This window comes from Dysidea avara, chromosome 10 (genome assembly GCF_963678975.1).
Source record: "Dysidea avara chromosome 10, odDysAvar1.4, whole genome shotgun sequence".
In the NCBI taxonomy this organism is placed as follows: Eukaryota; Metazoa; Porifera; class Demospongiae; order Dictyoceratida; family Dysideidae; genus Dysidea; species Dysidea avara.
In genome coordinates, this window is record NC_089281.1 from 5,298,201 (window position 1) to 5,324,832 (window position 26,632).

Sequence of the window (26,632 nt, forward strand, 5' to 3'; positions counted from 1 at the left end):
CATGGCAATATTGGTTAGGTACACTGTAGAGTCTGCTTGTCAAACGCACGTATATATGTATTAAGTGCATATCTTTTTATAGTATATACCAAAACGATTAAAACATGCATAAATTCTTTTATGTAGCACATGTATTTTTACCCAGTTTATTTCAATAGCAAAATAGAGTTTTATGAAAATGGCCAGTTTTTGCTCAGTGGGTCTCATATGTGACCGGATTTGCGAAAAGGTACCTTTTTCACACACAAAATCTGACCCATTTTTTGAACTTTATAGCTTCATAACTTTTTAATCATTTCATGTAATCATCTGAAAGTCTCCATGGGTGTAGCTAAAGTATCTGGCTGCATTTTGATACAAAGAGCAACTTAATCAGTATAAGAAGTAAACAGTTATGACATTTTGTTTGCTGGTATGTAAAATGTGTGGAAAAGGTACCTTTTCGCAAATCCGGTCACATATAATGACTGCACTGTTAGTTACCCTAAAGGAAAAATCAGAAATTTACATTTGAGTAGGGATTACAGAGAAAGGCAATGAAACAAGGGAGGTAATTTACACCTGCAGTTACACAATACTAGTGAGCATCTAATCCCTACCTCAGTTTACTATGACTGAGGTAGGGATTAAATGTCAACTAGTATAGCTGCAAGTGTAGATGACCTCCCTTTTTCATTGTGTTTTTTTTTCTGTGATCTCTACAATTTCTAATTTTTCCTTACACTTGTTTGTTTACTTTTTCGCAGTAACAGATTCATTACCATCACATATCACATCAATGCAAAGAATGACACCAGACACATTAATTGCAGGACTGAACGGGTGCCCCAATTGTCATGACTGAAATGCAAAGTCACCTTCGGCTATGTTCCACCCATTATACACCATTACAACCAAAGTACAGTATAAGAAACACCTCTACAATTAATCCAATCACTACGGAAATTACAGGTGAATGTGTGCCCTGACTATCAATTGTGGAGTGGTCATTTTGTGTCAGTCTCAGCTGTATTCCACCCTTATACCGCATTACAAATAAAGAACAGTTCAAGAAATTCCTCTGCAATCAATCCAGTGACACTACGGAAAATATAGCACTAAAGCCATGTCACTATTTACCACCAATCACACCACTGACCCCTTCAATTTTAACAAGCATTACTACGAACTTTTGCAGGTGTGCTAACTGTGCAAGAAAATCTGGATTTGTACAACTCTTAGAAAGAATTGATTGAATAATTACTTTTTCTGGTATTATATACTTTGTCATATGAAAGTGCGTGCGTATGAAATTATCACAACAAAACTAGCTATAGTGATTAACAGAAGTGTACTTATTGTAAAATCATCATGACTTTGTTTGATACAGTAAAAAAATATGAAGTCACGTGCTGTCTGTATAAACAAAAGTCCATGAATAATGAGATGGTGAAGTTAAAAGGTTATCACGTTTAGTTAAGTAAACAAAGCCATACAAAGAATGTGTATTAAACTAAAGTATAATCTGTTTCCCATAATATAAGACGGGGTTTATACTAAAGTATAAGATAGTTAGTATAATGCAAGGCTATACTGAGATTATTTGTATAGTTTAAACCATTAGATATACCAGGCCATCTTATATTCCTCTTTTTTCACAGTGATGGATGACCAGAACCATCGATGGCCATCTGGTCATATTTGGAGTGTCATAATGGAGGTTGGATGACCAATTTTGGATGGATATAAATTTGGTACAGTTTATGCCAAGACCAGAACCATCCAATTTTAGAACTTTATTGTACATTTTTGTCTCTGTATGGGAAAATAAACTATTTCCATTGAAGAAAATGCCTCAGAGTGGTACACCTACTTAAATGATGCTCCACACTTTCCACACTTCATCTGCAAACGTGACAGCTGTCGCATACATCAAGGCCAAAAATATGGCTTTGCATTCATCTAGTTGCCTACTATACCATCTTTAAGAATTAAAATCAATGATCCATTGTCACAAGTATTGTTATGATCATGTAACCACAAAAGGAGAGATCCATATCAAATGTTCCTAAAGCCCTTTTGATAAAGTCACCATGAAACACATGTGACTGATTAATGTTTCCAAGAAAATGGCAAATTTGGGTAGCATTTTAGCCAATGTTTACTTTAGAGGTCGAATCATGTAGCCTCGACCTTCGCTCCTAGCCTTCTGATACATTGAATAAAGATTGCAATTCATTTCAAATAACCATTGAAGGCAGCGTTCCTACTTTTCTACTGAAAATTGATCCTTTTATCTTTTTCTCTTTTACATCTTAACCAGCCAGCATAGTTGGAAGCCCAATCACAGTGTCATACAACAGTATTAGATACTTAATACTTTTATCATAAAATTCCTCTCACACACCCTGCACCACTTGTGGCTGGCTTCCAGAAATTGTTTTCATTGTCTGGAAGCGTAATACAAACTCTACTGTGGTATACAGCCTGTATTTCTCAAATACAGACTGCTTTTGGCATTAAACGTTTTGGGTGAGTAGAGACAATTATACAAACAATAGAACGTAACAGCAACAGACTATCTATATGTAGCTATCACTACAAGTATTATCAAAGTCCTTCTAAAAGTGTATATACACTTTACCAGTTTTTTCTAAGCAGGAAGAAGTTTTCCTTAGTATAAACGATGGCCAGTCCTTCTCAAGACCAAAAAATTATGCACATGTAATTCAAACAAAGTCAATACAATCAGAGGTTTCCTCCAACAAGATGTGAGTTCATGTTAAGCATGTTATAAGATGATGGTAAGATCTATTCTTGAATATGCCTCACCTGTATGATCTCCATCTGCCAAACTAAATATTTTGAAACTGGAAATGTTTCAAAGAAGAGCTGCAAGATTTCTGTTGAATGATTTTTTAAGTCTCAAGAATGATATAGAACAACTAGGATGGCCAGTGCTAAACAGCAAAGAGCACTATAGTTATTTTGGTGTATGAGATCCTGGTTGCATAAGTGCACATCGTAATTAAATTCCATAATTTGTCTATTTGTGGCATCTGTGCGTTTGGGTCTCGATTTCAGTTCCTCAGCTCTTAGATGTCTAACTAGAAAGTTTCCCACCCACCCTCCCTGCTAGCCTGCTTTTTTCAGTGTCATGTAAATGGCAGCTGCGGTGGGACGCAAATTGCTGAACTTAGGTAACACCTAATGTAGTCCAAAGATGCGTGTGTTATCACTATTGCAATCCGCCATTAAATACTGAGTTCAAACTATGGTTATGATTGATGCGACTAAATGTGCCTAAATGGGGTTATGTGTTGCGATTACATGTGGTTATTTGTGGTGACTTGCGTAACATCTGTTGCGACTGAATGTTCGTAATGTTTGTTGCGACTAAATGCTTGTAGTGTTTGTTGTGATTAATTGTTGGTAATGTTTGTTGCGACTGAATGTTTGTAATGTTTGTTGCGACTGAAAGTTTGTAGTGTGCGCTGCGACTAAATGTTGGTAATGCTAAAGTGTTGTAATGTTGGGTGTAGGTACTGTGGGCTGTAAGTACTGTTGGGTGTAGGTACTGCTGGGTGTAGTTACAATTAGGCATAGACACCTTTGGGCGTTGGTACTGTTGGTCGTAAGCACTGTTGGTGTAGGTACTGTTGGGTGTTATTAATGTCAATATTAAGTTACATTAAAGATGGCACTAAATATGGTTTGCATGCGCAACTGCAACAGTGATAACACACGTTGCCCCTTTCAAGCAATATATGCCTCACCTCCGTTGCCCTACCTCCCAAAAGAGTTGTATGTATGTATATACATGTCTGTTGATCAAATGAAGTGATGTTTCTATGTAGTTATCATGTGAAGTAATGTGAATAGAGCTCGGTACGGTGGAAGGGAGGTTTGTGTAGGGCATGCTGTAACATGCCGTAACATGCCGTGATGTGTCATGTAGGTAGCATGTTAAAGCAGCCTGAGCAAGGATGATGGTTATGTGCAAAAATAAGCAATCTATGAATGTAGTTAATAACTTCAAGTGGACACATGTAGCAGGAGTTTGCTCAACCAGTCATGTTTTCTTATGCAAAACTATCTACAAGCAAGCAATAAGGACTTGTATGTCTTTAGACTTTAGAATTGCAGGCATAAAAGTGGTATTAACAAAAATTTGATAGTTATAAAGAAGTGTACTCATGCAGGTTTGCTGATATGTAACACAAGTTTTGTCATGTTTAAATCAGTGGTTTTAATTAAATAATAACATCTGAGATTAAAGCTTGTTGAACATGGTCATTAGTACAAGAAATTCATTGGTGTCCATAGCAGTTTATATACATTGCCACAGAGTGCTAGCTAAAATGCTATTTAGTATTATTTCATAGCAAAATAATCACTCTCCAGCGATATTTCACTGTTAAATCTTACCATTAAGCCTTTAGAAAATGTAAGTGAAGTCTATAGAAATAGTAGTAATAAGACGTACTATCTTTAAAACATTAAACCAATAATTATTCTCAGAGGCACTTACGTATTGCATATAAAGAGGCTGTCTTTCGACCCTGATAAGGGTGGTGCCTGAATTGCATCGAAGATTAACTAGGTTGTTAGCTATAGGCTACTAGTCTACAAACTAGGTAGTTTCACCCAACTGCACCGACTCTGTAAACTGTATAGCCCTATATCAGATAGCCCACTTCACATATCTAAAATTTGAGGTAATGTACTACTGCACAAAGTTGAATGCTTTTATCATCTAAAGCACAATTGTTGTACTACTATATGTACAAATACACTTTACCATAAACTTTATACATCAAAAATTCATCAATAAATCTTAAGCTGAATACTATACTGTGTCACAATTGATGCATACAGGTGTGTAATTTATTAGCTACAGTGCTGCTCAAATGCAACGTCATCTCATGAGAGTTCGAGCAATTAAAAACTCACTATTTATAGTGTGTGGCACCCATTTCGCCTGGGAGCATTTATCTCAACCAAAACAGAATAGGATGAATACTCACTAGTGAAATGAGTGCCACATCCTTTAGTTAGAAAGTTTTTTAATTGCTCATACTCCAAGATGATGTTACATTTGAGCAGGTGTGTAATTTATTAGCTATGTATGTTACATATCTTGGAATATTGCGCTAGATGTACGTAATACAGTAATGTACGTAGTGCAGGTGTATGTGCAAATACATACAAACTACATAGTACCATATTTTACCTTTAATTGATTAGACAATAAACAGAAGTATAAGAAATTACAAAAAGTTGGTATACTAAAAGCACTGCATATGATGTTAATTACCGTGGTAGAGATGTGCATAATTATGATTATAATTATGTGTATAACAATCTTAACGACTTTCATTTGTTTTCACATCTAACTGACTTCTATAAAGTTGATTGTGTGGAGTAAAACATGTTGCAAAGCAGTCATACGTAGTTATCCATCTTTGTGTGTGAATCAAGTTGCCCTCAAAGCAAACAATATCTATGACTTGAAATTTGTGAGGGTTAGTAGTTATCATTTAATGTCATTATTGTTTAAACCAAAATGCATATGCTTGTCAACAAGTACAATAGGAATTGATAACATCATTTAGTGATAATAAAGTAAATTTAACACGGTACATATTTGCTGGTTCATGCATCCTTAGAGATATCAAAAACAGAATGATGTATGGAAATCATCACATTACCTTTCCTTCCAATATTGCTATGTTGATAGGATATATAATGACTGCATTGATAGTTCTTATATTACCCTATTGCATAATTGTAACACAAGCCACTGATACACCTGGTATAAATTGAGTTGAGTGTAGCCTCATTTCATTCAACAACATACAAACTTCTACTACTACTACTACTACTACTACTACTACTACTACTTCAATATCAGCAATACATTTAGTCAGATATGTCTCTACTACAATTCTTCATCATTTCAGTGATTACCATCATGGTACAAAGTTCTCCAGTAAAAATAGATACTGATGAACAGCTGCTACAAAAAGCAGTTATGAGAACAGATGTTCAAAATAAAACAGTCACTTTGTTTTGTGCAGCACAGTCAGTACAAAATACTGCTGCTGAATTACTAAACTTAGCTACTCTATTACAAAACATTAACCAGTCTACTTTACATGAATCAGATATAAACAATAACACTAAAGCAGTAATTAATGAAACATTTAATTATTTCTCTAGTGAATGTCAGAACTTCACCTTAGCCATGTCACTAAAACATCAATTGCAGGATTATTTGTTCAATCAAAGCAATCAAGATCTAAATTATGAGGACACAGAAGAACTATCCCATCAGATCAAACAGTTGTCCTCATTACTAGTTCCCCTACAGACAATGGCTAACATTTTTGATCAGCTCCAATTCTACAAGTACACCACCAATTGTCCAAGATTATCATCATCTGAATACAAGATGATGTATCAAGTACAATACTCTACTACTTCACTGCTGCATTCAATAAGCAAACTGGGAGGTAACTGGTCCCATAGGTTATACTATGAATCAAGGACCAAACCAGATCCACGCAACTGCAAACTACTAAACTTATTTACTGCGCACTTAGACTAGTTAATGTACCAAAGAATTTTTTTAAGTATGTAAATATATTTTTAATTTATTTTAGTTTTGTTATATTTGTATATATGACATGCTGTGTATTTATAACATTAACAATATGATCACTTTAGTTAACTGAGCTCTTTTACTAGAGCTAATGACAAGCACACTACGTATGTGTCATATAATACTTCCCATTAGATGGTACGGATCAGTTGATCATAACAAGACTGTACATGGCTATACTATGTAGCTTTTGATATATATTTCATTGCAGAACAATAAATAACATATTAATAGTAGACGACTACAAATGAGTAGCTTTGTTCTACTAATACAAGCACTATAAACATGAATAAGAATGACAAATATAAGTGAATATGTTCTATTTCTTTGGTCTATAGAAACTACGTACAGCTGTATGACACATAATATTATCACCCAACATGTATTATCTTATATGTGTATTACCAACTTATACTTTAATAGTTGCATGTGTATTATTAGTCTGTATACTGTATACTGTATGTAATCAAATGGCACGGTAGTACTGTATATTAGGAAGGTTTGGGTCAAAAATATCACCCAAAAACTAGCTTCACAATACCATCCTGGCACCTTGGCAGTATTGGTTGGGAAGAACCAAGCCTAAAAGTGCCTTCAGTACAACCTCAAATGCTTTCAATAGATTGTTACCATTTTTTTCTAATTGAGTGGAATTTTTGTACTTACTAGCTAACTGCCTGCCTGCCTGCCTGCCTGCCTGCCTGCCTGCCTGCCTGCCTGCCTGCCTGCCTGCCTGCCTGCCTGCCTGCCTGCCTGCCTGCCTGCCTGCCTGCCTGCCTGCCTGCCTGCCTGCCTGCCTGCCTGCCTGCCTGCCTGCCTGCCTGCCTGCCTGCCTGCCTGCCTGCCTGCCTGCCTGCCTGCCTGCCTGCCTGCCTGCCTGCCTGCCTGCCTGCCTGCCTGCCTGCCTGCCTGCCTGCCTGCCTGCCTGCCTGCCTGCCTGCCTGCCTGCCTGCCTGCCTGCCTGCCTGCCTGCCTGCCTGCCTGCCTGCCTGCCTGCCTGCCTGCCTGCCTGCCTGCCTGCCTGCCTGCCTGCCTGCCTGCCTGCCTGCCTGCCTGCCTGCCTGCCTGCCTGCCTGCCTGCCTGCCTGCCTGCCTGCCTGCCTGCCTGCCTGCCTGCCTGCCTGCCTGCCTGCCTGCCTGCCTGCCTGCCTGCCTGCCTGCCTGCCTGCCTGCCTGCCTGCCTGCCTGCCTGCCTGCCTGCCTGCCTGCCTGCCTGCCTGCCTGCCTGCCTGCCTGCCTGCCTGCCTGCCTGCCTGCCTGCCTGCCTGCCTGCCTGCCTGCCTGCCTGCCTGCCTGCCTGCCTGCCTGCCTGCCTGCCTGCCTGCCTGCCTGCCTGCCTGCCTGCCTGCCTGCCTGCCTGCCTGCCTGCCTGCCTGCCTGCCTGCCTGCCTGCCTGCCTGCCTGCCTGCCTGCCTGCCTGCCTGCCTGCCTGCCTGCCTGCCTGCCTGCCTGCCTGCCTGCCTGCCTGCCTGCCTGCCTGCCTGCCTGCCTGCCTGCCTGCCTGCCTGCCTGCCTGCCTGCCTGCCTGCCTGCCTGCCTGCCTGCCTGCCTGCCTGCCTGCCTGCCTGCCTGCCTGCCTGCCTGCCTGCCTGCCTGCCTGCCTGCCTGCCTGCCTGCCTGCCTGCCTGCCTGCCTGCCTGCCTGCCTGCCTGCCTGCCTGCCTGCCTGCCTGCCTGCCTGCCTGCCTGCCTGCCTGCCTGCCTGCCTGCCTGCCTGCCTGCCTGCCTGCCTGCCTGCCTGCCTGCCTGCCTGCCTGCCTGCTTCCTTGACCATAGTTGTAAGGCTGGGGGCCAAACAAAGCAGCACACGACCACCATTTTATGCCACAATAATAAACTCACCAGTGGGAATGTGCCTTTTGGGGTTCCAATGAGTCTGTGCCCTCTGCTTTCCTTTTATTTTCAATTGTCCTTCTTGATTCAATGTTAGATCCGCCTATGTCTCGCGAGATCATTCTTTTGCAATGTACTGTACAATACCTGTGGAATATCGCGTGGATATTCACTAGCCGCGCGAGAAGCTCGCCACACATGAGAACACTCGCTACTGAGTTTAGTAAATTCGTACAACACTTAAATCACATAAACATTTGTCATCGGTCCCATAATTATGTTCGTGCAAGCCTAGCTATAGCTATAATTATACAGTAGAATGCAATAAACGCACGCTGGGCCTGCAGAACGCAATGGGTGGAATATTTACGAAAACAAAAAAAATCTGTAAATTCTAAAGCGCTTGTTTCACAGTGAAGGAAAGTGATAACACTAAAAACCTTGGTAGCATCGTGATCCCAAGAGCAAGAGGAGTTCCAAAATCTTTGTTTCGTGTCAGTACTCTCAAGGAGACAGAAGATATAAGCGTTAGTCTTCCTTGCGTTGGACGAGCGGTTCACTATCGCTTTTTCTCACATTCGTTCACCTTCGCCGGTCCCTCGTGGATGTAGGAAAGGCCTGGAAGACAAAACTTACCCAGCAATGGATTTGCTTGTTCATGGAGAATTCGATGGTGCAAGTTTCATCTTGGTAGAGTACTGCATCCGTATGTTATGATCGTTTTATTAAACGCCTGTAGTTTATTGTCACTGTACAAATCGATTTTTTGCTGTTAGCACTTCGTAGCGCCGTAACTTCGAAATTTCTTGGCTTGAAACTTCGGTTGACCATTCCTTTAACTATCTAGATAAAGAAAATACGAATTAGAAAAATGCACTAACTGGGGTTCTGTGGACTTGGCGACCAATCCATCTAGGTTTACGGTAGCTACTGCTAGTTACAGTATACTGACTGCATGTAGTGACAGAGTCAAGTAGGTTACCAAGTATTCGGTAGCTACAACACAGGCATTGCAATAGGAGACTTCACAGCTGGCGGAACTGAGCCAGTTCCGCCTCCCAAGACCATATATAGGTGAGACCTGTTATCTGGTCTTGCGTGATGCTCTCGAGTAAAGTTAGCTATAATGGAGCATTACTGTAGCCTTGCTGCATCCACACGGGTCACTCGAGCACACGTCACGCGCGTCATGCGTGTACATGCGACGTTACCCGTGAGCTGTACTGTATTAAGAAAAAAATTGAGTTCATGGAATTAAAATGTATAAGAGAGCTAATAATACAACATTCTCTTTAAACCTGTAAACTTATGACACAAGAGGAGCCTCAAGAATACCAAGAAAGAAATTAATGGACAAGAGATGGCAATCCTTACTTTCCACCATCTAACATCTGTCCCGTAAGTGTTTACCATATGTACTTATGTAATTTAGAATAAAGGGCAGTAACTTTTACATGTTAATAAAATGAACACTTTTCACTACTGGCTGCATGCATCTGTGCTGTAAGGGTAAGGTATGAATGCATACTAAGTCTGAGATATTGAAACGTGGTGTATGCTCCCAGTCAGAATTCAGAACAAAAACTGCAGCAGCTATAGTACCGACATTACTAAAACGTTCTGGTAACACTTGGCAACAAAATATGAGAACCAATCTTACTGTAGCATAGGCAGTGTTGGGAGTAACGCGTTACTTATGTAACGCGTTACGTAATATTATTACTTTTGTGGTACCTAAGGCCCCTATTCGGTGATTATTAGTTTCTCATCCAGCCTTTCTAATTATTATGATGCGGGCGGGAGGGTATTACCATTATGCCATTATTTTATAATATTAACTCACTGATGTACAGACCTTGTCCAAATTGTCTTTCTTTCTTACTAAAAACATTTCCTTCACCAGCTGATTCTACTTTTCGTGATCGCCAACTGTATTTCGACAGTCAACTGAAAGCCTGCTTTGATGAAGTCGATAGAGCACGATTGCAACTGGCACTGCAGCAATTTGCTAAGGAAAATAACAGTTCTCCTGGTGATATATAGCGAATTGTAGCGTTCATCAACAAAAATTATAACAGTTTGGTATCACGTGTTCTTCTGAGCATGCGCAGAGTAAATAATGGCTTACCATGCGGTAGCTTAAGAAGGATGCGGGCGGTGGATGAGAAACTAATAATCACCAAATAGGGGCCTAAGTAATAATTATAACGAAATACACTATAAAAACAGGTAATATAACTCAAGCTACTTTACTTATAAATGTAACGCGTTACCTAAGTAATATAGTTACTGTAACGAATCTAATATTACATAATATTATTACTACAAGTAACGAAGTTACTAATCTCGTTAGTATTATGACCTTTAAAGAAGTTAAAGAAGGTTAATGTTGGAACGACAAATAGCGTGCAAAATAAATATAAAAAACTTACTGATATATATAGGGGTGTCAGGAATCAGAGACAGTATACCCATCACACAAGTATACCCATCACACAAGTATTAATTGGAGTAGTTGGGCTCCATTAAGAATGCTTAAATCCCAGTGCGTGGGAGTTGTATAATTTGTTTTGTAAGATCTGTATGCAAAGTTTTTTGACATAACAGCTACATTTCATAAAATCACAAGAAAATTCCAGTGCAAAGAAAACTCCAGAAGGGAATAGTGTACTGTTCCAAAATCTGGTAATGTTTTTGGAACTTTGTACCATCCACCTGATTCGGCAGAAGCGTCATCTATATTCAAGAGTTAAATCATCTTCCTCTCCTCCCAAATCTTTACTTTCCAAGTATCGACGTATTGGCAATCAAGTTCGTGCCAAGACTAGATCAGATAGACACAGATCTTCTCACATATGTGCTTTAACATTAAAGTAAAAGGAAAGGAAATATATACAATGTCATGAACACTGAATGTAGTGGAATTCTTACAGTACTCTATATATGTCCACTATCTATGAATACAATCATATGTTATGGATGTAGCAGCTAGTGAGGCATGAACATGAGGTTATAATCATATTAGAGTGTCTATTAATGAGCAATCATTTAAGGCATGGCTTTGTACCTCATATCCTATTGTAACCAGCTCTACAATATATACATCATATGGATGTGGTCTTTCAAAAAGTTGCTATTCCAATTTCATGATGTTTTATAGGAAAAGTGAGGGCAAAAGCATCAAGCATTCTATTGCAAAAACCATCCATAATTATGCCGCAACACAGTGCATTGTGTACTTTTGCAATGATGCTCTATCTTCCTACAATTATTGTACACAATTGTACCATGATATCACTACAATGGAGTGATCACCCTAATAGAAATCCATTAAGCAAAACACATCAACTAAAGCAGAGGTACTTGACCACTCAATATGTACAAAAATAAGTATAGGTAAGACACGCATTGCTAAGATTCTTCAGTTGATAAACAACCCGAAGGAATGACACAATAACCACTTCGGCTTTGTTTCCATGATTATTACATCATTCTTGAGGGTTGTTTTTCGACTGACGAATCCTAGTAATGTGTGCTGATGAGAGTTCCAATCAACCCAGAGCATTATATTGGACTTTTGGCACCAGCTAACAGTGAAGGATATGATGACCTGGATCCCAAGATGGACATATTGTTGGTCAAAGCCTCGCAGCGGGTTGAAAGTGAACTGATATGTTGGACAGAGAAGAAGAGCATCAAGGAGATGACTAGGATGAGAATGATTGTCTAAAGCTTAGCTGTTTTTGGTCCAAAACAAAGTGACGATAATATTTAAAAAGTTGAAGAAATTTGTGTTTCAAAGAACACTCTGAAAAATACCAGTTGGGCTCAGTAAGATTTGGCAACAGTGGGAGACCAGCTACAAAGAGCTGCAGAAAATGAAGGTAGCTACGATGTTGTGCTAGATATGGACATTACAAGAATGAGTGACATAATATGTAGATACTAATCACTGGTTGCAACAATGCGTGCTAAAACCAAGGAAGAGTAATGGGGAACACTACTCCCCTGATAGGTTGCACAGAGCTGCTGTGGACTACAGAGAGCAATGAGAGCTGCTAATATAAACTTTTTTAGATGGCAAGAATTAACACTTTTTCGTGAGCTAATGGATGGTGTGTTAAAGAGGCTGAATAGGTACTGGTAAATATTGTGCAAGAAAAAAAGCTGATATCATTACAGCTGAAATGCAGAAGATTTTGTGGCAAAAAGGCTTGTTGGGTGAGCAGGTGCTGTCGGTATATTTAATGGGATTACATTTTGCAGTTATAAGTGATGATCACCGAAGGCTGAGCCATTATCCATCACAGATTCAACTGGTAGAGCCCCCCAATAGTACAGCTATAAACAATAACAAACCAGGGAGGACTGAAGTCAACTCCAAAGGAAGCTGTGCACTAGGCTAACACAACCAATCCAGAGCAGTGTTTGTTTTGTCAATACAAACTATACAATTCATTGTGCCCAAACAACTGTCCACAAAATGAGTTTTATCTTACACTCCTTAATAACCCATAAGAACACCGCTGGTACAAAACTGTCCCTATTGGCCATAATAAGCTAGCTGAAATGGTACCAAGATTGATGAAGGATGCTAACTAACATTCAGCCGGGGATATTATACTAATTACTCTTTGAGAGCAACAGCGACCACTAGGATATATGATGCCTAATTAGATGAGGCTACCATTATAAGCATGACAGGAAATTGTTCAGTGGATGGTGTCAGAGCATACCAGCAGACAACCACTGTGTTACAAGAATTGTCATCTGTTATTCTAAATAGCGTGACATCATAGGATACCAAGTATGAGACTACTGAGGCCAAGGAAGAGGATGCACAATTTGATAAGGAAGAAACTACTATTCCAAGGGAGTCCAAGGAACAGCAGGTTTCCTCAAAAGCTGCCACAAATGGACTTCAGCAATGCTACAAACTATACAATTAAATTTTAATACAAAGTACGAACGTACTTATTGCTACATGTAACAATTTAGTTACTTTGACTGTTGTGTTATTATGTAAAGAATTATTACTATTAGGTGTTTGTGATGAAATAGCTATGCAATCAGATTATGTGTGTGAAACTGGTTGGTCAGTTACCCTGTGGTATTCATAAAACATGCGTTGTATAGTACAAAACATGATCAAGTGATGTATTAGTAAGACACCTGTACACAGGTGCTCTCCCAGAATACAATACCTGTATATACTTTACAAATATCAAAGCATTCTTAACATGCAGTTATCTAATGCAATATGCTGATGGTTAAGGTATAGCAGTATACCAGAAGCCATTGAAAATTTCAAAAATACTTTATAAAATGCTGTTATCCCACACACCCTACATATGGTACACACAAAAGGAAGAAGTGATGTACCATGCATGAATAGCTACAAGTTCAAAGAAGTGGGATTTTTACTTGCTGACCACAGGTTAGATGCAATTACAATGAAGGAAGCACCTATACAGATCTGTCAACACAAAACTGCATGATAATATTGGCTGTTAGCTAGTGTCCAGTAACAGAGAAGTCTATGTAGTTTTCAATACATAAAAGTTATTAACCATAATAATTTTCATGGCATCACAACTTCCTGAGTAATATTCACTACAGCAATAGAAGCACCATTGGCCTACATACACGTATGACACAAGCCAGCACAAAATACAGAGGTCTTATTCACTAGTATACTAAAGAAAACTAATGTAGAAAAGCTGCCCTTACCATTTAGGATACCATGCTAAAACCACAAATTACCTTTACCACAAAAATTTCACACTAAAGATGTGAATCCTCTTATGCTATGTAAGCTCCTATACTACTCTATTAACTTTTTCAAATGTCTTCTTCACTAATTTCTTCTCACACTAAAGCCATGCTTTGGCAAGCAGTGTGACCACATTATTACATAAGCAAAATAAATTTTTGTGGTGACATTATGGCTTCTTTTCATCCATTAAGTGGGTTCCCTGTTTACCTTCACCTTAATACTAAGAAACATTTGTATGGATTTTGTGGTTGACAAGAAATGAAAAACACTAAGTACTGCACTTGTCCCACTAGATCTAGTTACAGTTGAGAGCATTTGTTTGCAATACAAACTATACAATTTTCTATGTGCATATATACACTATGTATATACAGTAGCAATATCCTTCATCAGTCAAGAAAAGGAATGGAATTTGCTTTATTGTATGTACGTATATCATGTTCTTACATTCTTGAAATATCAACTGTCCTGCATCAATGACTACAAAGTAGTTAAAGTAAATACCCGCAATGAATCAGTTTAGATTGATGACGCGTGTCCTAACTACACTGCACCCACAAGTTGATAGCACATAGCATGTTCCATCTATGTCACCATTATGATTATCTATGTACGTGGCAAATAAGTATAAAAATTGCCTGTGAAACCAAAGCAGCTAGTGTATTTCAAAATGAGGTGAGCATGATGCTACTTTACTGTTGGAAACAGTAATATGTTGGTTACAAAATAAATACTACAAAAAAATTAAAAACATAAAAAAAACAGCTTGACACCTGCTATATAGTGTAATCATCGTAATAATTATCAACAATTGGCATTTTGATATTTAATATTAAATTTTGCAGATTAATTTATAACTTAAATCTATGCCTATATAAGTCACACTATGGTTTCCTTGTGTAGGAATTTATGAATCTTTGTTCCATACATGGTACATCTGTAGGAAGACAGTTTAATTGGTTGTTAGCAGTGACAGGACAGATTGAAGCTAATCACTGACACATATATCCCAGCTACCTTTCTATGTGTGTGAGCTACCTTTCTATGTGTGTGATCTGCAATGGATATAGAATTAACAAGTTTACAATACCTATGTCCTAACCAAGGTTTCAACTTTGTACATAGTTTCTTTCACCTGGTCATGCTGTTTGTTCTCTGCACTTCATTAATGTTGTATTTGATAGTGCCTTAGGATTTTGTGCAACATAGGGCAGGATATGAAACAAATAGTATTTCTGAAAATCTGAATTTCCTTGTGGAATGGCTTCTGAACAGTAATGACTCTTCTTATACCATCAATGGCAATTGCACAATAGTAGACTTTTATTTTACCAAATTATGTCATAATTATCAGTCACTTCCTGAACTTTTACTAAAACTATTCACCTGGTGTAGTGACTAATTTGAGATGAGCTTAAACTGTACAACAGTTACAGCTCATAACTCATAGATTAGCTGTGCAATTAACCACTTGCCAACAATTATCTATTCATATGAATTTATATGAGAACTGCACTGGAATATGGCCAAATATGGACAAACACACAAACAGATGGAAAACAGTTGTAGACAATCAACAGCATGCACATGGCAAGTGGGAGCTTGTAATGAAACCAGTATCAATGGTAATACATCATTGTAAGCAACAATGCATCCCCAGATGTGACGTCACTGACTAATTATGTCCAGCACATGATGAAATCATGATAGTTCACTGTCTTAAACAAAATGACCTATTCTGATAATTTAACACTATCCTTTAACTTACTCCCAGCTCTCCCTCCCAAACCATGGGAGAACTGGGAGTAAGTGGTAGTTTGTACATTTACCAAACCACTACTCAATCATTTGATTGGAAAAATATTGGCCTCAAACTAGTCTAACGATAAATTCTGATGCTTGGTTAGATATAATCAAGCCCAAAAGTTCCTTCATTGCAACCCGGAACACATACATTTTGCTTTGCTATAAACTGTGTCATGTGTATCACGGCAAGGTGCACTAGTAATGAAATGGACACACCTAAAGAAGTCCCATTTCTATTATGTAATCATGAAAAGTGTTTCCATTTAAAACATGTGAGTTAAATAGTTCTTCAAGTTGAAGCTTTGTTAACAAAGAAAGTGTTATACATCAATGAAGTTGTTCACTGTTTTACCACTAGAGATAGCATGGCAGACACAAGTACACAAACGCATGCACAACACTGAAAATTATAGAAACCTGCAGTGGAAAGGATTGTACTGTAAGCAAATTATATACAGTAGTTGCTTGGAGTGTAAGATATCTTTGCACGTAAAGAGTTAGTTGGGGTTCTGTTGCTTGTTCAGGCAGGGTCCATAGTTAGTGCTCATTGGTATCTTCATTTTGATGCATGGTGTAGAAAGAACATAAAATATGAAGCATCATTATGCTATAATGGTGAAGTGCAGATATATATGTGTATTTATGAAATCTGTTATAATGTCGGTTAAAATGTGCTTAGCTACACAACAGCAAGCAAGTGTTATTTACGGTTTTGCTTTACTGTAATTCCTCATAACAGCTGAAAACACTTAAGTGCATATGATACAACATCTAACATTTTGTCACTAGCTGCTATAGTCACCATGTTCCTACATTATATGCTAATTCTGTATTTTTGTTCCATTACAATGTCTTTTGGAAACAATTAATTTACATATATTTAGGTCTATTTCAGAGGGTTAGGGTTCATTTAAAAGCACAATTGAAAAAAAATGTTCAATTTTATCATAAATACAGAGTTGAAAACCCATCAATGATGCAAACACTGCATAGTTCCAACACACAAACCCTACATACTTAAAATGGTAAATTATGGAATACTTATCTGACTGTATGGTAATCTATTCAGTATGAAGAGTGGTTGTCATCAGGTAATATAAGCTGATACATACCAGCATCTAAAATTATGCATGTGACTTTTATGCAACATAAAGTTTTCTAATGATGTATAATATGTTGTGTGAGTACCATATCAACACTAGTGCATAATTCTAGATTCACGGTACCTAGAAAACAGCGTACACCAAATTTGTATCCATACAATTATATGTATTAAGCAAATTTATTACAGAGTTTATTAACATTTTTTATATCAGTTTTACAAATAGCAATTTCTGATTATTTTGATAAATAACCATATTTGGAAATATTAATATTTTTATTATTTATTTATTATTCATTGTACCACTAAAGACATGCTAAAACTTCATGTAATATGTAATAGCATTTCTTTTCAGGATTTTGCAGGGTATCACAAGAACTAGATGACAACAAGACCATGTATCCTGGATAACAATTAAATGGGTCAAAGTACAGTGAAAAAAGGAGACATTAGGGAAAACTAATCTGGTTTCTAAATTGTTACTGTATAGCTACATAGATACAGTGACTAAACCTTTCAAGTGTTTTACTCAATGCTTATCATCTGTCACATGTATAATACATTGTATGCAACAGTGTATATTATAAGACTTAAGTGTGTATATAAAAATAATAATATACATAATTATGTACATTCATACCATTAAAGACAATATTACATCTTTGTACAAATTGCCCCAAAGTTACATATATACTTACATTATGTTACTATTGGAACTCTTACAATGTTCTATGTCTATTAGTTATGAATATTATCACTTACTATGGTAACTAATGAGGGATGAATGTGCATGCAGCTTATAAAAACATATTATAGTGTCCATTTATGAATAATTTTAAAGAAGCCTCATATCCTATTGTAATGTACACTTATCCAGATAATCACTAAGATACATAGTTGACCAATGCCTGTTACCGTATTTACTTAATTATCTTAGTTCCAAAAATCAACTTGGTGACTATTCAAACTCGACCACCACTCGATACTTGCAAATAATGTTTAAGCCATTATTTTCACAATCAATTGTGGTACCACTCAAGTGTAGCGACTATTAAAGGTGTGGTGTTTAATCAAATAAATACGGTATTCATATTTCATGGGTACATTGACAGGAAGAAATCAAGATGTTTGATTCTTACACACAAATTTTAATAAGTACAAAGCATTTGTATTTTACTTTCCCTATACTTGCTGTACAAATTGATCTTTCTGTTGTTGCAACTTTGTAGGGCTGTAACTCACAAAGTTATTGGTATATGAGACTGAAACATTGTCAGAGCATACACTTGGCTAGGACACTATAAATACCAAATAAACAGGAATTTGAAAAATGTTTGATTGCATTGGGTTTTTGCAGATCCGGTCGCATTTAGTCTACAAACAAAACAACCGAGAGACAAATGAATAAAGTGACTGTCTGTGCTAACCAATTCCTGTTAAGCAAATATACATGCAACCGCAACTAAAACTGCTGCTACGTATTGTGTACTTGAAAATGTACGCTCTATATGACCTAAAGGTATACATATATACGTGCATAACACGTATGTGTAATTGAAAGGGAAATTTCAAATAAATTGTGCCTGTTAGCTGCTGTCCTGAAACCACATCACTATTTTGACTATGTCCACAAAAGATTTTCAAGACAACTTTACATCTACAAACCCTTAAACTATACATATGTCATTACAGTTGGCCATCAATACAGTCTTGTCATCATTGATGTAAAGAGACAGAACAATATCTGTGTATCCTTTCTAAGATCTCACTTAGAAACTACTTGTGGAAATTGCTATAATATACCTCCTTTAAAAGCCATGGTTACTAGGATGTTAATCCTTGCATTGTCATCATGGTAACCATTACATAATTAAATTTAACATTCTCACACATTTGCAAGAGCTGAACAGCCATTGTTCCATCAAATAATTGTTGAAGTATAATAATTATTATTGATGTACTTAATGAAACATCTCTCTTATGAAATTATTTATAGTTTATCTGATCAGTTTTATGGTTCTTATGATTGATCCGTATAACAACATGTGGGATGTTGCTATCACTTCACTATTGGAATCATTATGCCAACTATAGGATACAGATAACTACTTCAAAACAAAAGGCTTTGATTGTACAATATTATATCCAGGTGATAATCATATGTATATGTACACACATATATGCAACTTGAAAAGTACTATAGCCTCCTTGAGGAATAGGTGTCAAACCATTTAACATTTCCCTACAAAATAGTTTATTTTGTTTCAGTTTCATCTGCTGTCATCAGTTAAGACATGACATACATTCATGGAACAAGCAGTTATCATCTAAGAATCTTTTAAATGTTTGAGGTTACATATGGTAGAGTCTAAACAAATGATAAGTCAAAAGTTAAGGCACTCTGTAACACTGCCTTAAAAGAAGAGATTCTGCAGAAAGTAAAAAGTAACCAGAGTATGATTACAGGCAGAGAAAATCAAGCTAACAATGGCTAACATTTTTAAAGACTACAATTCCATGCAAAAATGAAACCATGCAATCAGTATGTAACATTATCCAAGATTATCCACAGAAGATAAGAGATACATAACTTTACTGTACTGTCAGACACAATAAAGAGTTGGCTGTAGAATAAATACTACAAAACACATGCACAGCCTATCATAAACTTTACACAAAGCACTACCATTGCAAATTTTATTGGTCAGTTTATACATGTCACACTTACACACTGCTGCAATATGATATTATGTTGCCAGCAACATACTTACTAACCCCACAAGATATAGTATTTGAAACAATGCCTTGCACAATTTTTCACCACAGTGCTACAGGTATGTTATGTTAAACAATGGGTTGCAATCGATGCAGCCCATGCAGTGCTTGATTGTATGTAGCATGCAATCTTGATTAAGATTACAATAAACTCTTCACAGTAAAGGAAACTCTTCAGTAGTCAGAATCTATCCAGAGTAGAGGGCTCTATTCTGTGATGTTAAATTTTTAATGGAGATGCAAATACTCACACATGCAGATACAAGATATAATTCAATTTCAGGAAACCACCTATACCTACAGCTGGCCTGTGACTGGATGTCAGAGTGTTTGGTTGAATAAAAGTGACATATCACATACTTGTTCATTCATGATCCTTGGAGATTTAACAGAACAGTGCATGGAACTAGTCTGATTACTTCCTTACAATATTACTATGTTAATAGGATATACAATGACTTCACTGATAGTTATCATTTTACCCTATTACATAATTGTAACACAAACCACTGATACACTTGGTATAAATTGAGTTGAGTTTAGCCTCATTTCATTCAACAACATACAAACTTCTACTACTACTACTACTACTACTACTTTTCATTCAAATGAATTGACACACATGTACAGTATGTACAGAAATACAATGACAATACAAGCATAAGCCTAAGTACAGCCAATGTTCAAAGATGTTAAGATGTTTACGGTCCCCAAGATAGCAGCTTTCTGGAGGCTATTAAACAAGTTCTCATTGTAATTTGGGATTTGCTTCAAGTAATCCTGTTGATGAACTGACACCACACCTGAATGACCAAAAACAACAGGTATGATGCTAACAGGCTGACCATGACACTCAGAAAACTCCCGGATAAGTGGTTGGTATTTGGTTAGTTTCTCCTGCTCCTTATTAGGTACATTAACGTCCGCAGGACAAGATACTTCAAAAAACATTATTCTATGTTCATGTTTCAGGAACAGTACAAGGTCAGGTCGATTCGAAGGAACATGAACATCAGTTTGTAAACTAAAGTCCCATAGGACCTTTGCAGAATCATTCTCAACCACCGGCAAGGGCTGATGGTCATACCAGTGCTTAGCAGATAATGGTAACTTGAAACACTTACTCAGATGCCAATGGAGAACCCGGCCCACCATGTCATGTCGACGAAGATAGCTTGTTGATGCAAGTGCAGGGCAGCCAGATAACAGATGTTGAATTGACTCTTCCTGCTCCTGACACAAACGACACAAGATGGATTGGACAGGTATTTTCATTATTTTGGCCTGATAAGATCTTGTACATAAGACCTGATCTTGGATAGCAAATATGCTGCTCTCGGACTCGCCATGCATCGAACACTGCAACCATCGAAAACTACGTGCAGTGTTAATAACGGATGAATGTACCCATGTAAAGAATTTACCATGCAATGGTTTGGCATACAATGTGTTCAAAAGTTTCTTCCTCTGAGAAGTTACCACAGCGGTCCTTAACTGGTCCGAGCTAAAATTCAACACATCACATAAAGCTAGTGAAGAAGCAACATCACCAGCCATAGAAAATACAGACCTACGTGAGGGACTCTGCAACATCAGCTCACAGCAGGCCTGTACAAGATCATCCCTCGATGCCCGCAGATGGTGGGCCAATAAAACCAAACGTCGTTGATAAAGTTGTTCAATGTTCACTAAACCTCTTCCCCCCATTCTACGAGTCAAGTACAACCTTTCAACAGCCGCACGTGGATGATGGCTATTGGCAGCAGTAAGTACCTTACGGACAGTGATATCGAACTGGGCAATCTCCGTTTTGGTCCAGTCAACAATACCAAATCCGTAAGAGAGCAACGGAATGCAAAAGCTGTTGGTGGCACGCACTTTAAGTGGCCCACAAAGCAAAGATCCCCATACCAGTTTCAATCGTCTGTGAAGTTCAGTAGTTATAATTGACTTGCTAGCAGCATGATCAATACCGCCAGCCTCAGGAAACCCCAGGTATCGATAGGTTTGGCCATAATCGAGTTCATTAATCACATTATCTAGAGTTGGTAAAGGCCCAGTCAGACCAATTTTCCCTCTGGTTGCAGACATCTTGGCACATTTTTGGAATCCAAACTGCATTTGAATGTCATCAGAAAACTTTCTGACAATGTCTATAAGCGGCTGTAAACACTTATCATTCTGTGCAAATAGTTTAATGTCATCCATATACATCAGATGTGTTAAATTTGACCTTGAAGACATCTTATATCCCTTAAGAGCATCTAACAAATAACTAAGTGGGTTTAGAGCCAAGCAAAATAACAATGGACTCAGGGTGTCTCCTTGAAAAATACCACACTTAACAGACACTTTGGATAATTGTGTTGTGGCACTTTTAGGTAGTTGTAAATATAAAGTGGTCCTCCACTTTATATTTAGTAGTAGTAGTAGTAGTGGTCCTCCACTACTACTACTACTACTACTACTACTACTACTACTACTACTACTACTACTACTTCGATAGTAACAATACATTTAGTCAAATATGTCTCCACTACAATTCTTCATCATTTCAGTGATTACCATCATGGTACAAAGTGCTCCAGTAAAAAGAGTTATTATAGAAGCAGATAGGACTCTACTTAAAGAAGTAGCTAACAGAACAGATATTGAAAATAAACCAATCATTTTGTTTTGTGCAACACAGTTATTAGAAAGGAGAATTACTCTATTGCAAAACATTAGTCTGTCTACTTTACTTAAATCAGATATAAACAATAACACTAAAGAAGTAATTAATGAAACATTTAATCATTTCTCTAGTATATGTCAGGACTTCACCTTAGCCATGTCACTACAACATCAATTGCAGGATTATTTGTTAAATCAAAGTAATCAAGATCTAAATGATGAGGACACAGATGAACTATCTGATCAGATCAAAAAATTCTCCTTATTACTAGTTGCCCTACAGACGATGTCTAACATTTTGGATCAACTCCAATTCTACAAGAACTCTAGCAATTGTCCAAGATTATCATCATCTGAATACAAGATGATGTATCAAGTACAATACTCTACTACTCATAATAATAATATAACTTCACTGCTGGAGCCAATAAGAAGAAACTGGATCAGTGGAGACAAGTATAAGCCAGAGTTTAGTAAACCAGATCCACGCAACTGCAAAGCACTAAACTTATTTACTGCACGCTAAGACAATTATTATATGTCAACACAATCAAATATTTACCATTGCATTTTAACTTATAAATAGCTAAACTTGATTTCTGTATTGTACTATATATATACATATATTTATAGCATTAAAAATTAACCAATATCTTTCTATCATTAAATTATTAATTAAAAAATGAAGTAGGGATCCAAGTAATAAAAGGTAGTAAAACAAGAGATGAATGATGGTACTACAGCTTAGCTCAGTGAGAAAACCCCTACATTGGCATGTTATAACAATCATTTTGTTCAATGCCAAAGTAAGGATTTTCTCACCATGTTAAGCTGTAATACCATCATTCATCTCTTGTTTCAATACTTTTTATTGCTTGGATCCTTACTTCATTTTTAAATTAATAATTTTTAATATACTAGTTTGTTTGGGTTTTTTGTTATAGCATACAGCTATACACATGTGACTGTTCTATTAAGGTGATTGCCGTATTAGAGTACCTTGAGTCAGCCAGGAGGTGTGTCACTATGTCATATTTTCATTGTACTAGCAGTATGAATCCAGCTAGACCAATAATAATGGGGTGTGTCATCATGATCAAGTAAATAGATTAAGAAATGTGGTCTCGGTACTTGATCTAAATCTAATAGGCATGGTTTCAAACCTATCATGAAGTTACAGGTATCTACCGAGTGTAAGCATTTAAATAAGTTTGCAGTGTCTAAATATGCTGCTCAAGGAAAGTGCTGATAGGGAAAATTAACACCTAACTATGGTTTCATTGAATCAAGAAGGACGATTGAAAATAAAAGGAAAGCAGAGGGCACACACTCATTGGAACCCCAAAAGGCACATTCCCACCGGTGAGTTTATTATTGTGGCATAAAATGGTGGCCGTGTGCTGCTTTGTTTGGCCCCCAGCCTTACAACTGTGGTCAAGCAAGCAGGCAGGCAGGCAGGCAGGCAGGCAGGCAGGCAGGCAGGCAGGCAGGCAGGCAGGCAGGCAGGCAGGCAGGCAGGCAGGCAGGCAGGCAGGCAGGCAGGCAGGCAGGCAGGCAGGCAGGCAGGCAGGCAGGCAGGCAGGCAGGCAGGCAGGCAGGCAGGCAGGCAGGCAGGCAGGCAGGCAGGCAGGCAGGCAGGCAGGCAGGCAGGCAGGCAGGCAGGCAGGCAGGCAGGCAGGCAGGCAGGCAGGCAGGCAGGCAGGCAGGCAGGCAGGCAGGCAGGCAGGCAGGCAGGCAGGCAGGCAGGCAGGCAGGCAGGCAGGCAGGCAGGCAGGCAGGCAGGCAGGCAGGCAGGCAGGCAGGCAGGCAGGCAGGCAGGCAGGCAGGCAGGCAGGCAGGCAGGCAGGCAGGCAGGCAGGCAGGCAGGCAGGCAGGCAGGCAGACAGTTAGCTAGTCAGTACAAAAATTCCACTCAATTAGAAAAAAATTGTAACAATCTATTGAAAGCATTAGAGGTTGTACTGAAGGCACTTTTAGGCTTGGTTCTTCCCAACCAATACTACCAAGTTGCCAGGATGGTATTGTGAAGCTAGTTTTTGGGTGATATTTTTGACCCAAACCTTCCTAATATACAGTACTATCATGCCATTTGATTACATACAGTATACAGTATACAGACTAATAATACACATGCAACTATTAAAGTATAAGTTGGTAATACACATATAAGGTAATACATGTTGGGTGATAATACTATGTCATACAGCTGTACGTAGTTTCTATAGACCAAAGAAATAGAACATAGATATTCACTTATATTTGTCATTCTTATTCATGTTTATAGTGCTTGTATTAGTAGAACAAAGCTACTCATTTGTAGTCGTCTACTATTAATATGTTATTGATTGTTCTGCAATGAAATATATATCAAAAGCTACATAGTATAGCCATGTACAGTCTTGTTATGATCAACTGATCCTACCATCTAATGGGAAGTATTATATGACACATACGTAGTGTGCTTGTCATTAGCTCTAGTAAAAGAGCTCAGTTAACTAAAGTGATCATATTGTTAATGTTATAAATACACAGCATGTCATATATACAAATATAACAAAACTAAAATAAAATTTACATACTTAAAAAAATGTCTTTGGTACATTAACTAGTCTAAGTGCGCAGTAAATAAGTTTAGTAGTTTGCAGTTGCGTGGATCTGGTTTGGTCCTTGATTCATAGTATAACCTATGGGACCAGTTACCTCCCAGTTTGCTTATTGAATGCAGCAGTGAAGTAGTAGAGTATTGTACTTGATACATCATCTTGTATTCAGATGATGATAATCTTGGACAATTGGTGGTGTACTTGTAGAATTGGAGGTGATCAAAAATGTTAGCCATTGTCTGTAGGGCAACTAGTAATGAGGACAACTGTTTGATCTGATGGGATAGTTCTTCTGTGTCCTCATCATTTAGATCTTGATTGCTTTGATTGAACAAGTAATCCTGCAATTGATGTTTTAGTGACATAGCTAAAGTGAAGTTCTGACATTCACTAGAGAAATAATTAAATGTTTCATTAATTACTGCTTTAGTGTTATTGTTTATATCTGATTCATGTAAAGTAGACTGGTTAATGTTTTGTAATAGAGTAGCTAAGTTTAGTAATTCAGCAGCAGTATTTTGTACTGACTGTGCTGCACAAAACAAAGTGACTGTTTTATTTTGAACATCTTTTCTCATAGATGCTTTTTGTAGCAGCTGTTCATCAGTATCTATTTTTACTGGAGCACTTTGTACCATGATGGTAATCACTGAAATGATGAAGAATTGTAGTAGAGACATATCTGACTAAATGTATTGCTGATATTGAAGTAGTAGTAGTAGTAGTAGTAGAAGTTTGTATGTTGTTGAATGAAATGAGGCTACACTCAACTCAATTTATACCAGGTGTATCAGTGGCTTGTGTTACAATTATGCAATAGGGTAATATAAGAACTATCAATGCAGTCATTATATATCCTATCAACATAGCAATATTGGAAGGAAAGGTAATGTGATGATTTCCATACATCATTCTGTTTTTGATATCTCTAAGGATGCATGAACCAGCAAATATGTACCGTGTTAAATTTACTTTATTATCACTAAATGATGTTATCAATTTGTACTTGTTGACAAGCATATGCATTTTGGTTTAAACAATAATTACATTAAATGATAACTACTAACCCTCACAAATTTCAAGTCATAGATATTGTTTGCTTTGAGGGCAACTTGATTCACACACAAAGATGGATAACTACGCATGACTGCTTTGCAACATGTTTTACTCCACACAATCAACTTTATAGAAGTCAGTTAGATGTGAAAACAAATGAAAGTCGTCAAGATTGTTATACACATAATTATAATCATAATTATGCACATCTCTACCAAGGTAATTAACATCATATGCAGTGCTTTTAGTATACCAACTTTTTGTAATTTCTTATACTTTTGTTTATTGACTAATCAATTAAAGGTAAAATATGGCACTATGTAGTTTGTATGTATTTGCACATACACCTGTACTACGTACATTACT

At 37.6% G+C, this 26,632-nt stretch overlaps 2 protein-coding genes across 4 annotated transcripts in view; one reads left to right on the top strand and one right to left on the bottom strand.

The window, feature by feature from the left end:
• The window catches only part of LOC136236323 (uncharacterized), a 205,640-nt gene that overhangs the window by 170,271 nt on the left and 8,737 nt on the right, over positions 1 to 26,632 (top strand). The gene's annotated exons all lie outside the window — the stretch shown is intronic.
• LOC136269045 (uncharacterized) lies at positions 20,522 to 22,135 on the bottom strand. Its single transcript, XM_066064507.1, has 2 exons — positions 21,846 to 22,135; positions 20,522 to 21,795 (listed from the first exon to the last, which is right to left on the bottom strand). Exon 2 carries the CDS (start codon positions 21,639 to 21,641, stop codon positions 20,601 to 20,603), a length of 1,041 nt encoding a protein of 346 aa, XP_065920579.1. The 5' UTR covers positions 21,642 to 21,795; positions 21,846 to 22,135; the 3' UTR covers positions 20,522 to 20,600.

Excerpts from the sequence above, each read along its gene's own strand:
- LOC136269045 (XM_066064507.1), bottom strand. The coding sequence starts at position 21,641 with ATGGGGGGAAGAGGTTTAGTGAACATTGAACAACTTTATCAACGACGT.